At 54.7% G+C, this 13,042-nt stretch overlaps 1 protein-coding gene across 1 annotated transcript; it reads right to left on the reverse strand.

Moving 5' to 3' along the window:
• Window positions 1–2,367: 2,367 nt before the first annotated feature.
• VOLCADRAFT_40547 (uncharacterized protein) lies at window positions 2,368–11,681 on the reverse strand (the record flags this gene model as incomplete). Its single annotated transcript, XM_002957545.1, has 16 exons — window positions 2,368–2,507; window positions 2,559–2,737; window positions 3,053–3,184; window positions 4,109–4,303; window positions 5,362–5,585; window positions 6,403–6,453; window positions 6,996–7,064; window positions 7,566–7,706; window positions 8,097–8,222; window positions 8,592–8,648; window positions 8,996–9,121; window positions 9,613–9,744; window positions 10,072–10,158; window positions 10,394–10,495; window positions 10,744–10,880; window positions 11,414–11,681. Coding segments are annotated over 16 exons (2,166 nt in total), but the record flags the coding sequence as incomplete, so codon positions are not given.
• Between the last annotated feature and the right edge of the window lie 1,361 nt (window positions 11,682–13,042).

Raw genomic sequence — 13,042 nt, forward strand, 5'->3', positions numbered from 1 at the left:
TCCATGCATACCGTTTGAGTTTGCGGCTGTGGAACTGCAAGATGGTCATGGTCCAACAGACATGCAGGGAGCTGGATGGATGATACAACCAGCTGCAATCGGGTTTCTTTCCCTTTAATAGGAGCCAGAATATTGTATTGGGCTGGAGAAAGCGTCTGGTTGCTTGGGGTTCTCCAGATTGCATCTACATACTGCCAGGCCGCACTAGGGCTCCTTACATAAGGAGCGTGTGTAAGGGGGCAAGTGCAAACATGCTCTCGCGTCAACGAAATGTATGTATGCATGCGGCGGCCTTGATGATGCCGCATTCATGCAGAAGTAGCGGCTAATTAGGAGCGAGCAGGACTGAGGCCTGCTGCACGGGCACAGCTGGGTGTGGCGGTGTACGCTGTGCGTGAAACATGACGCCTGTGCCTGTGCCTGTGTGTGTAAGTGTGTGTAAGTGGGTGTAAGTGGGTGTGCGTGATGTTGTGTAAGGCTAGGGCGCCGGAGAGCGGATGCTGGGGCGTGCTGTGCCTAGCTTCGACATCATGGTGTAGTGGAATCACATCTGTCTCACACACAGGAGGTCCCCAGATCGAAACTGGGTGATGTCAACAGGCCCTGGGCGCAGTCCTCTTGCTGCGGTGCACTGCGACAGGTTGGCCGCTCGTCCAGGTGCCTGCAATGCTGGAATGAGATCACATGCTTGGAACTGGGTGCAGGTGTGCAACTCCAGTTGGCTGTTGGGGGGAATCCAATATCATCAAGCACAGGCACAAGGCATGCCGTGCGGGGCTGTTATGCGGGGCTTTGCACAGCACATTACTCTTTATGATCCAGACTACTAGCCAGGACGGTATCTTGGATCTTGCATACCCAGTCAGGGAGCCATGTGTAATCCTGCACCGGCAGGTGTATCCTCCACCCACGATCCCCATGCCATGCATACAGGTACGTACCAAGCCTTAGCTGTGCTGCCATCATCACCTTGCGTGGCATGCAGGCTCAGCCACCGGCTGGGAGTCCATGCATACCGTTTGAGTTTGCGGCTGTGGAACTGCAAGATGGTCATGGTCCAACAGACATGCAGGGAGCTGGATGGATGATACAACCAGCTGCAATCGGGTTTCTTTCCCTTTCCCAAAGAGAATGTTTCAAATGTCCGTTTTTTTAATTTGAAGTCTGCCTTCACAGGCTCCTGATGTGCAGCAGGGTGCCATATCTAACTCTTATTTGGGCAAGCCTCCCCAGCCGCCGTAAGCTGGCCTCGTACATAAATGCTGTCGTATGGGTCCACTATAGGAGCTGGTGGACAGTAAGGTACATCATAACTACTATATATACGCGCGGAGCGCTTGATTAACTTTTCGGGAGGCCTTTTCAGCGGCCAGCTGCTACATGCATGCAACTTGGCTACGATCCAGCAGGTCGCCACGCAGACCGCCCAATTCTTAATGAGCCAACCTGCCGTTGCTTGCCCAGCTGTCAGCTGGCTGGCCAGCCATATCAGGGTAGCTGATCCCATACATCATTCGCCACACAAACTGGCAGATTGCGTTCTAGGGTAGGTTCGCATAACATGAACGAGCTAACTTGTGCCGGAACAAACAGTTCTGCATTGCATTGCATCTTTCGAAAAACCATCTGGCCAAAATTTCTCATCACTGAAGGTTTAACTCCTGCTCCATTTTTAAAAACCTCATCATTCCAAACAGAAGCAACCCGGACCCGGACTGTAACACCAGGTCAAAGGTCACTCGTGGGAGATGCGGAATAGGAGCACCGGATCACTCTTATGTGCACCACATGATCTCAAATGCGCCTCACAAGCATCTGTGACGACCTGTTCAAAAGACTCGCTTTGAGGGGCTTTGGAGTGCCCGCACATCCTGACACCATGCATGGAGCGTGTTGGTGGCCCGCCAGGACACGCCACCTACAGATTGCGAGATGGGCCCGATCCGCTATTCCGTCTCCCAAATCATCCATCCAGAGACTCTTCCCACTGTTGGCTAAACCTTATCGAGCTTACCTTCCGACCCCTGCCCCTCCGTGGTCGCTTACCCGCCTGGCGACCTGCCCGCGCAAATTTTGTTCAGGCCTTACTTTCGCTTTAACAAAACACGGAATTTCATTAAACGCACTCCTCTTGGGTCGTAACCTGCTCTGACCCCTTATCCTAACTGAACCTGTGACTGCGGGTGTCAGTGGGATTACTTAATTGTCATGATAATTACTTCCAACGTCCGTCCATGCATGCGCATGTTCAACCTGTCCCTCTCTAGCAACCCTTATGCACATATACCCCCAACCTTAGGCCTACATGACATGCACGTCGGTATTCACTAACATCCCTGCCTCTCAAGCAACAACTCATTGTGGCCCCACAAAGACTTCCCTTACGGTCCTGGCCGCCACCCTGCTAGCCAGCCGCGAAACCACCTGCGGTACCACCTCCGTGGCCACAGCTGGGAGCACCGGCAACAACTCCCCGGCCACAGCCGCGCCCTCCGAAACCATGCGCACTGCAGGCGTCGTCGCCGCCAGGATAGAGCCGGCACTACCGCTGCTGCTACCAGGGCCCTGCTCCACCTGGCTTTGGGTTCCTAGTGACCCACGGGTCAAAAATGTCATAATCTTGGTCACATTGTCCACCACTCGGCGATCCTCGGATGTCAGGGTGGGCGCCAGGGAAAGGAAGGAGCGGGAGGAGCCAGGCAGAAGCAGCGGAATCTGTGCCCCTTGCAGACCCAACCTCTGAACATAGCAAGCAAGAAACATGGTTTCGGTGGGTGTTGGGAGGGGTTTATGGTGAGAGGAGAACTGGAAAAAGAGTGCATGAGGCCCGAAAATATTAGCAGAGGCGCAGGGTAAAGGAAGAAGGTGGCATGTCGTGGACACGTCCTTCACCCTCAGCAAGCGGTGCAGGCAAGGAGGGGAACAAAGCCATAACAAACCTATCCACACAAGCCCCACGCACTAAACCACCAACCACCCTTAACCACACCCACGCACAACCCACCCCACCAAGCTGCGAACGAAACCCATCACCACCTCCACAACCACTAACCCCACCTGTAGCAGCGCCAGCGCCTGCTCCCGACTGAGCGCATCAATGCTTTTGACCAGCTCGTCCAACATGAAGTCCCGAAACAAGGCTCCCTCGGGGGAGAAGATGAAGCGTAGGGCGGCACGAGTGCGGCTGGCGCTACCCAGACCTGCAGCCGGGTCCATGGGTTGAGAATTGAAGGGGGTGACGGCTGAGGGGCGAGGCAAACAAGGTTAAAGATGAATGCGTGGGCAAGAACAAAGGAAGAGGGACCCCGCTTGACGACGAGCAGGATGCGTATGGGAATTAAGGACTATTGCGAGCATATGTGGGAAGCATGACATCATGAAAATAAGTAATTTTGCAGCTGGTAGGTGAGGCCAGAGGATTCCCCCCACGCCCTTTGACCCAGCCCTGAATCGCAGCAAATCCAAAACTGAAGCTGTTCGACACTGTGCCTCAAGCCTTCCCACCAGGACCCCTGGTCCCCCATCCCCACCCAATCTGCTCACCTGCGCCGGTCGTGGTGGCTGACAGCCCACCAACAGACAAAACTCCTCCAGACGCCACACCGTCCCCATCTGCCGCAGTCGACTGCTGCTGCTGTGCTATCGCCGCCGCCATACCTGATCCCAGCGGTGGAGGCAGCAATGCCACCATCGAACCAAGCAACGGCATCTGCTGTTTGATGTTCCCCAGACCCAGACCTTGCGGCTCCAGCTCTCCTAGTCCGCCCAGGTCTAGCATGGCAGGTACGGGGCCGGAAGACTGACCCATGGGTCCCGAGGGAAACAGAGACGTGGCAGGACCGTTATTGCCACCGCTGGTGCTGTTGGTTGTGGCCCCGCCTAGAAGCACGCTAGAGAGGCCGTCGAAGCCTGCGCGGAATGTCAGCAATAGAGAGCGGTTCGGGCTGGTGGGCGGGGTGATCGAGAGGTACATGTATATTCCAGTGTATGTCAGCAGAAAGGAAAAGTGAACAAGCCCAAACCTAAGGGAACCAGCATCGCGCCAACCCCTTATCCACCCAACCCCTCCTCACCCGGGAAGAGCTGCGAAAACGGCCATCCGAAAGACTGAGGCTGCTGCTGAAGCTGCAGGGATGCCCGCTGCGCAGACGGCCCCACATCCCCATCCACACTGTTCAGGCTGCTTGCACTGTTCAGGCTGCTCTCGCTGTTTAGGTTCCCCATGGCAGTCTGTGAGGATTCCACGAACTGCTCCAGAGCCCCCAGCAGATCGATAAGCCGGTCAGCATCAAAGACACCGTCCCTGGGAAACCATGGCGGAGGTGGGAATCGGGGGGATTGGGGATGAGAAAATCTGCAAGCGCCAGGCAACCACATGCCGCAGCTTTATGGGTCTGGTGGCTGGGTGCATGCAGCCAGGGGAGAAAGGGGCGAGGGATAGGAGGGGGGCTCGTACCAAGCACACAACAGTGCACATACATGACACACATGCACGCTTTCACCACGTGAGGTTTTGTAGGGTTATGTAGGGAATTCTACGTGCCCTAATACCGTTACAATAATGAGCTATTTATAATTGCTGGACTAATATTAGGGGTAGGCAGCTAGTGGTAAATGATGTCTGTTCGGCCCCAAAACGTTCGAGATGTGACCTCCAAAAATATTCCAAAACTTTAGGGGTTGGTTCGTCGCTTCCATGAGGTGGTTACCAGCCCAACTTGGGCCGAACCTTGATGGGGTCACATATTGTATAAGAACACACCAAAACTTGGATACGGCCGGGGTATTGTTACACCACGTTCGTCGGTTGCAGGCTTTGCAGCGCCGGCCTCACAACCCCCAATCCCTCCATACCAGCACACTGCATGCCGCAGTACACCCCCGTCACACCCTTGCCTGTCATAAGCATAAGTAGACTTCAATGCTTAAGAGACTGTTTTCCGGGATCATCCTGCACAGTTATCGGCCATTGTGCGTGGTATATAACGAGTTCTCAAGTTCTTTTTTGGCCTTTGCTGCGACCACTCATCTGTTTAACACAGCTTCCTAAAGTACAGTTAAACGAGTGCACGATTGCACTACTCTAGGATATTCATTCAAGCCACATTTTTACGACATTAGGACGCTCCAATGCATCCTAGGAGGCCGTTTCTAGGTATTCCTAATGTTCTAACGGTCATGTGGGTCAACCCTAATCATACGTTACATCATGCAGGCAGGCCTCTTCCAACGATTGCATCACATTTGCACTGTCAGCTGCTTTTCGCGTCTCAGTTCTACGAAACACAAATCCCTATAACCGTCCTTTCCGTACACCACACACGCAGACATGTCTGCCGTACATCATGCATGCGCACATACCTGCCGTACACCATGTACCGCAGTGCCGCGCGCAGTCTAGGCGAGTCGTCCGTGAGCAGCCTCTTGGCGATATAAGGGTAGGCCTCGTCCACCAGCGCGAAGTCGGGATTGCCCACCAGTGCTATGCCCTCCAGTACGCCAATCGCTCGGATGATGAGGGCGAAGTAGGGCGGAATACGGAAGGGGTAGTCGAAGGTGATCTGAGCCAGATCAGCGGCGAGCTCCTGACAGGTGACAGGGTACAGATGGAAAGGGAGAACCGCGGAGTCAGAAACAGCCCAGGAAGGAGAGCTTTGCATTGGGTGTCTTTGCAGATTTAGCCAGATGATGGAGCGGGTCTACTACATTGCACGTGATACACACATAACAGTGGCTTCTTGGGTTGACAAGGGAAACCGTCATTTCAAACCGCCAGGTTGGTATGCACGTGCGAAACGGCCAAACCAGGCAGACGGCGGAAGGCGGCAGGAGAGGTCGAAAATTCGTTCGTCTTTCCTTTCGCCCCATCTTATAGAAAAGCATTAGGTACTTTTGCAGCATTAATTACTAAGATACTTCTCCACCTTAAAAGAGTCGGGTGCTCAGCGGGAACATGCGCGGTTAATAACTCAGATGTGCGACCACAGAGCACAGACTGCAACAGAATATTACTGCGAACACTACTCCTACTCCTACTCCTACTCCTACTCCTACTCCTACTCCTACTCCTACTCCTACTCCTACTCCTACTCCTACTCCTACTCCTACTCCTACTCCTACTCCTACTCCTACTCCTACTCCTACTCCTACTCCTACTCCTACTCCTACTCCTACTCCTACTCCTACTCCTACTCCTACTCCTACTCCTACTCCTACTCCTACTCCTACTCCTACTCCTACTCCTACTCCTACTCCTACTCCTACTCCTACTCCTACTCCTACTCCTACTCCTACTCCTACAGCGGCAGCTGCTGCTACACTAGGCCCCCTGCCTATCGTTTTCTTGCCTGATGGCTCCAAACCCCGCCAACTGCCAACAAAATCTCAAACCGGCCAGCACACCTGGAAGTTGATGTTTTTGGCGCCGCCGCCCTCCAGCGCCTGGTCAAACACCTGCGTGCGGATAAGGCAATTGGAGGTTGGCATTTCAGTGCGTGCGGCCCGGACCTCAGAGGCGCCGTCGAGGTCCTGGCAGGGTGCATGCATGCATCCTTCACTTCATGGCCGCTGTTCCTCGCCTGGTCTTCCCCGTCCTCCATCTGCGTTACTTGGATTGCACATTACCGGAATCCCCTAGGCTGCTTCTCCCGTAGGACCAGTTCCACCGGGTCACCTCGCGCGGGTCACCTAGCCTCGCGAGTCAATTCTGGGTCTCCTGGCCTAAAGAAGCGCCCACATGCCAGACACGTATACACACCTGCGCAAGATCAGGTGTCTACGGCAATTGAACCGTTTCCGAGGACTTCCTCATCGTTTGGCTTCACCCGCCGAGTAACAACCGGCTAACAACTCAAGGACTTGATTGATCTTGCGGACCGGAAGTCGTCCATCATACAGAAACTGAGAAAACTGTGCAGACGACCATACAACGGGGCTCGCCCTTTCCCGGCGCCGCCGACACCTGCTTGATCGCACCCCCTACCCCTCCCCCATACCTTGGCCAGCACCGGCAGGATGGGTCGAAGGTCGGTACCCTCTGGAATGAAATCCAATGTCACGAAGTCCTATGTACGGCAAGTATACAGTAGGTTCCATGGCAGACGTATGGGCAAGGTATCGTGAGCATGCGAGCGGAGGGTCAAACGAAGCGGGCTGCAGGCCGGCCCAGGGGGCTTGGATGGAACATCACTACGGTCCAGCGAAGGGTCCGATGCAACACCGGCAGGAGAGGAGGTGACGGAGCTATGTTCTAAACAATGGGAGCACCACGCGTCGATGCCCATTTCGAGGATGTGGCTCCTGTCGAATCTGACGTACAGGACTCATCCCTGCATAGATTAGGGATGTGCCTGCTCCTTGCCAAGTTGGGCCGTCTCTTAAATAACCAACCCCCGCTTGGGGAACCTAAAGCACGAAGGTCCAGCTGCCCTTTTTTTCATACACTTCACTTTACTCCATCTCAGCCACATCAAATATCAACCCCCAATCCCGAACCCGAACCCAGAAACGATACACTCATATTTTGTACAGCCCAGCCCTAACCCCCTGACCATACCAACCCATACCTTGACAATCGCATCGTAATCACGGTGGATGAGATGACTAATGGCCTCGATCATGCCGTACTTGATATCGTCATCCACCTCCGTCATCAGACCGAAATCCAAAATAGCCAAACGACCATCCGGGGTGCGAATGAGGTTACCCTGGGAAAGATTTTGGGGGGGAATGGACATATATACAGTACGAACCAACTGGTAAGTGTATGGCGCCCACCGCATCCATCGTGATAGAAGGGAAGAGTTATTGTAGTTGCGGGAGAAAGGTTACTGAGCGTGTTTCCTTGGTTTATCCTACACATACAGGTCGTAGGGATATCTTTGGGTTTATAATACGCGGGACAGGAACGAGTCAAGATGCCACCTGAAGATTCCCCGAGAAAAACCTCCCACCGAAGCCTCCCGCGACAAGCCTTCGTATCTGTCGTCGCTGGCCGCTGAAAAGGCCGCTCAAGATGCTGACAGAGCGCCTTTGCGCGTAATTATAGACGATATGCATGTGCCGTACTGTACGATAGCTACTACGTTTTTCCTCACCGGGTGTGGATCCGCATGGAAGAACCCGGTTTCCAGCAGTTGCTTGAGATAACAAATGACGCCCACGTTGACCAGCTGACCCACATCATTCGCCTTGGACTGACTCAGCTTCTCACCCTCAAGCCACTGCACACAGGAAGGTGCAGGTTTGGACACTGCGGACTCAGGCTAAAGCCAAGGCATGAGCCAGGGGATAATGACGGGCTGTCCTGCAGACCTCATTACGCCACCGATACCGATAGACGCGTCCGGGGGAAGTCCAGCAAGAAATGCTCCGGACTGGAGCGGAGCCGGCGCCGACCAGAGCACGCCAGGCGTGAATCGCATCATTCGCACCTATCCAACCCATCCAACCGACAACTCCCCGGAAATACCCGGGCCCTCTCTCCAGGCCATACCTACTCCACATACAACAGACACCAATGCACACATGCCCGGAGCACTTCCATGAGGCGCCTCCTAGGTCCCCCTTCCCCTCCCGCTGTTGGTCCGCACCTCAGTGGTAAGCACACGACGACTGGTGTACTCAAAGTACGTGCGGGGAACCACCACCTGGGCAAAGGGGGAGAGTGGGAGAGTGGGGCGGGTGGCGGTATGCATGAAATATGGAAATTGGAAAAGGGCAAGTTAGGGTTATTTGACAAGAGTCTCTCACGCTTTGGGGTATTTTTCTTTAAATCTCTGCCCGCCCGTAGCCATTCGCCGAACAAAACACACCTGCCAACCCCAGCCGGAGCTGCTATCTTGGACATTTACGTCCTTATGGTTCACAGCTGTTTCCAGGACGTTCATTCCTCGCCACACACACACACACACATACACACACAGGTCAACACAAACATGTACCCCGAGGCCGCTATTACTCCGCGGTAATGTTCGTCTGCATGAGCACCACCCACCTGCGGCAGGTCCTGCCTCATCTGCTCTGCGAACCGCTCCGCATTCCGGCCCTCGTGCACGTAGTCCAGCTCCTCGAAAAAGCGAGCCGCCCACTCGTCAAGCAAGGCAACAACATCGGTGGTCACCTGGGGGGTTGAGATGACGGCGATTACGACGACGTGTAGTAGGGGAGTGCGTGAATTGAAGCAATTGTACATAGACCTTGTACGCAGACCAAAAAGGAAGGAATGGAAAAGCCCTCTGGGGTAACGAAAGGAAATGTCGGAAATGTCCAGAAGCGCCCTGAAGTCTGTCCGTGCGGTACTAGCATGTGGTTAGCGTTTCTGTATGTATGTGAGGAGTCATCGATAACACCGAGGCACCGAGATGTGGATAGGTGGGCGCAAGTACGTCAAGGCTGAATGAATCTCCTCCTGCTCGAAAGGCATGCAGCTTTTCCCCAGCGCCGCCTGCTCCATTCGAACCTCTACACCTCCCCTGATTTCTGCATCTCTGAGTCGGCGGCTTGCTCTTTACACTCCTGCCCCCCCCTCCCGTTTTGCTTCTTGTACACTCTTTCCTTGGCAGCAGCTTCACTCGTTCGTGGTTCGTCTTTCCCCCCTCCCGTCAGCCCCACCTGTGGGAAGCGCCTGAGGAAGATGCCCAGCTTCCGAATAATGTACAGATCAATGGTGACAGTCTCCAACACATACGGCCGCTGCACTTTGACGGCAACCGTCTCACCAGTCTTGAGCTTGCCTTTATAAACCTGAGAAGGAGGAGAAGGAGGATGGATGCGACGTAAACGCGCGCATACACTTCAAGGAGGACAGCCTCATTACTGTGATGTGCCATGTAACGCCACACACAAACCCCGTCTCTTTTCCTAGCCAAAAAAGGAGCAACGCGGCTGATCCGGCTTCACGCAGCACCCAACCAGCCTACTCCCAGCACCCAATCGTCCCGATATTAGGGCACTCGAGGACGTGCGTCTTAGTCCCAACAGGCCCCATTCCAGCTGACCTCTAACCGTACACGATACATTTGCAAAACAACCTCAACCTCGCCTTTCCCTTCGCACAACCAATATCCCCACCTGGCCAAGCGAGGCCGCTGCAATGGGCTCAGGCGTGAGCTCTGCAAAAATTTCATACCACGGCGCGCCCAGTTCGTCCTGGACGACCTGTCGAAAGGAGGAGACGGAAGACCCAAAGAAAGGCACGAACATAGCGTTCGCAGCACGGCTTGGGGAAGGGGCGCTGCTGCGCATCGCAATGCCTTGCCGAATAGGCAATACATCTATGTCTCTTGCCCGAGTCCAGTCGTACTTCCCAATACCCCAACCCCCGACCTCCGGGCCTCCCGTTAAGCTGTCCAAACCCCCCCAACCCACCCCACGCCCCACGCCCCACGCCCACCTGCATTGCTAACTTGTTGTCGAAGGACGGCACCTTGTCACACAGCTTCTGAAGTTCGTTCATGGCGGCTGGACTAAGCAGGTCGGGCCGGATGGATAGAGCCTGGGGAAAGTTGACAGAGAGGAGGTGCCGACATGGGAAAGCAAATACAAATCCTAAAGAAGAACTGCGGGGTGAATATATGCGGCCGGATACAGACCCCGTGTTGGGGGAATAAGCGTACGCTGTAGTCTCTGGATGCAACAACCTTACCTGGACTGTGCGCTTCGCAGGTAGAGATTCCTTACATAATGGTAGATTCCGGTGGCCAAGATTACATCCACACCAAGCCCCCGCACCCCGGTGCCCACCTGTCCCAGTTTGATGTATGCGGGGCCCAGGCTGGTGACAATGTCCCTCAGCTGAATGGCCCGGGCTACCTCGTTCTCCCGCAGTTTCCCGGCAGCCGCATCCACGAGCAAACCCGTAATGAAGCGACCAGAGATGCCTAAGAGGGCAGGTTGGGAGGAAATGGAAAGACGGAACACTGGCAAGATCCGGATGCGAGGTGTTGATGCGACCCAGCAGATTGTGGGATGGCAGGGTGATAAAAGAGAAACATAATTCAAGCTCACCAGGTCAACAGGAGCGTTTGCGAGACGGAATGGTGGCATTATGTGACGCGGTGGCGCGTGGTAAGCAGGCAATAGGTGCGGCGATGAGGGGACAGCACCAGCGGTCACAGTCTCGTGTCGAGAGAGAGCTTACGCACCCACCCACCCATCCCGCAAGCCTCTGAGCACCACTCACCAACCCTCACCTGATACCTACATCCCACGCTTATCCCCACTAGTCCCGTCGACATCACATACCGTCCTTCAACCAAGAGCCACCAGTGCACGCGCAACAGAAAGACTCTGTTGCTCCATGCACCCACCCGGTAACGTAATTACCGCACCTCCACGAAATTACACATGTTTACAACCGCTGCGCAGTCTACCCTCCTCCCTCCTCCCACTCCCTAACCCCTACCCCACCCACCCAGCAGCTGCGCGATGCGTGTAATGACGGATACCGGCCTGCGGTCCCAGTAGGCCGAAATAGCGTCCACGTCGTACACCAGCGGCAACTGATGATCGCTGTCAGAGTCCGTCTCAATGAGCTCCATGCGTACACCCGAGGAAGCAAAGTCGTCCTCGTTCAAGTTGGAACCACGAAAGCCCGCCATCAGGACACGCAGCTGCTCGTCCTCCTCCATCTTGCTGCGTACGGCACGCATCTGGGACGACATGGCAGCGACGCTGGTGCTGCTTGCGGCAGCAAAGGTGGCTATGTTTCGCCGGTTCGGGTGCATGACGCCGCTGCGAACGCCGCTTCCACTGACGCGGTCAGCGGAAGTGCGGTGGCGCATGGCGCCGGACTGACGATGCAGGTGATGCATAGCTGTTGCTGATGATGCTGCCGTTGCCAATCCTGCAAGCTGCCGATACCGCTCTTGCTGTTGCGCACACTAAGCTGATAACGACGCGCCGCGGGTATCCGTGACTCAAATTGAGGGCTGCTAGGGGGATTTATGTGGTGTTGGGGAGCGTTATACTGCAACGTCGGCTGGAGTGCACCCGCGTCAGGTTGGCGCAGTTGCCCTTACAGTCTCCTGGTAATCTACGTGCGAACACTGCATCGTCACAGGGGTCAAGGGACGGCGCAATGTAGCGCACTTGTAGACAGATACCATGCGGGAATGTATGTGGTGCGTGATATCCGCCGGAGAGGGCGGGTTTGAGGAGGAAAGAAGGTTCCAAAGTTCCGAAAGTGGGAAACCGCTTCCGGGTACCGTAGGGAGGACGTGGAAAACGTGAGAGGGGACGATACATAACAGGAAGAAGTTCGGGGAAGAGTCGAAATGATCGGTTTGGAAGTCCACGAAATTGAGCGTCTCGACTCTTGCACCTAGGTTAGGCCCCCGTACGTATAGTGGGGATGGAAAAAGCCGAACGGCCTCATTACCTAGAAGAAACAACCCATCACCGCAGGTGTTCTGGGCAAGGTGCAAGCTAAACGATACAGCGCAACGTTGAGTTTGCTCAGCGCTCGCCAAGCACGAGACGTCGCCAGCACCACACGATTGTTGGCAAGGATGGACTTAGGATCATGACGCACCAGCTGAGGCTTGTGCATAAAACATATGTATACAAACATTACGTCTTGGTTCTATGCTGGCGCTCGAATCTGCTAACAGCCCGTGTAACGGTGCAGCAAGCGAACCCTGTCACCTTACCTTGCCAAGCGTCCACGAGCTTACCAAAGCTTCAAGGAAAAAAGTAGCGTCTGCGCTTAAGTAAAGGAGCTGCCACTGTGTTTTTGATATGCAATCCTTGAAAGGATGAACCTGATGTGAGGACAGGTGCTGAGCAGACGAAGTAACGGCTCGCAACAACCACCTACACAAGCCCCTAGTATCGGGCTATACTTTTGCATATTGCGTGCACGGTAGCCCTAGACTTGGTTTTCGTTGTCGGTGTCGTACGTCGCAAAACAAATGCTGTCGCTCTGGTCCAATTTTTTCAGCTTGGAGTGCAACTCACAAGCCACGTTGCCTGATAGTCCTGCCACGATGTGCATTTGAAGTTAGGCCAAATAAGTTTGCAACGACATCACCTCGACATAAAA

The sequence above is a fragment of the Volvox carteri genome (assembly GCF_000143455.1).
Source record: "Volvox carteri f. nagariensis unplaced genomic scaffold VOLCAscaffold_75, whole genome shotgun sequence".
NCBI lineage: Eukaryota > Viridiplantae > Chlorophyta > Chlorophyceae > Chlamydomonadales > Volvocaceae > Volvox > Volvox carteri.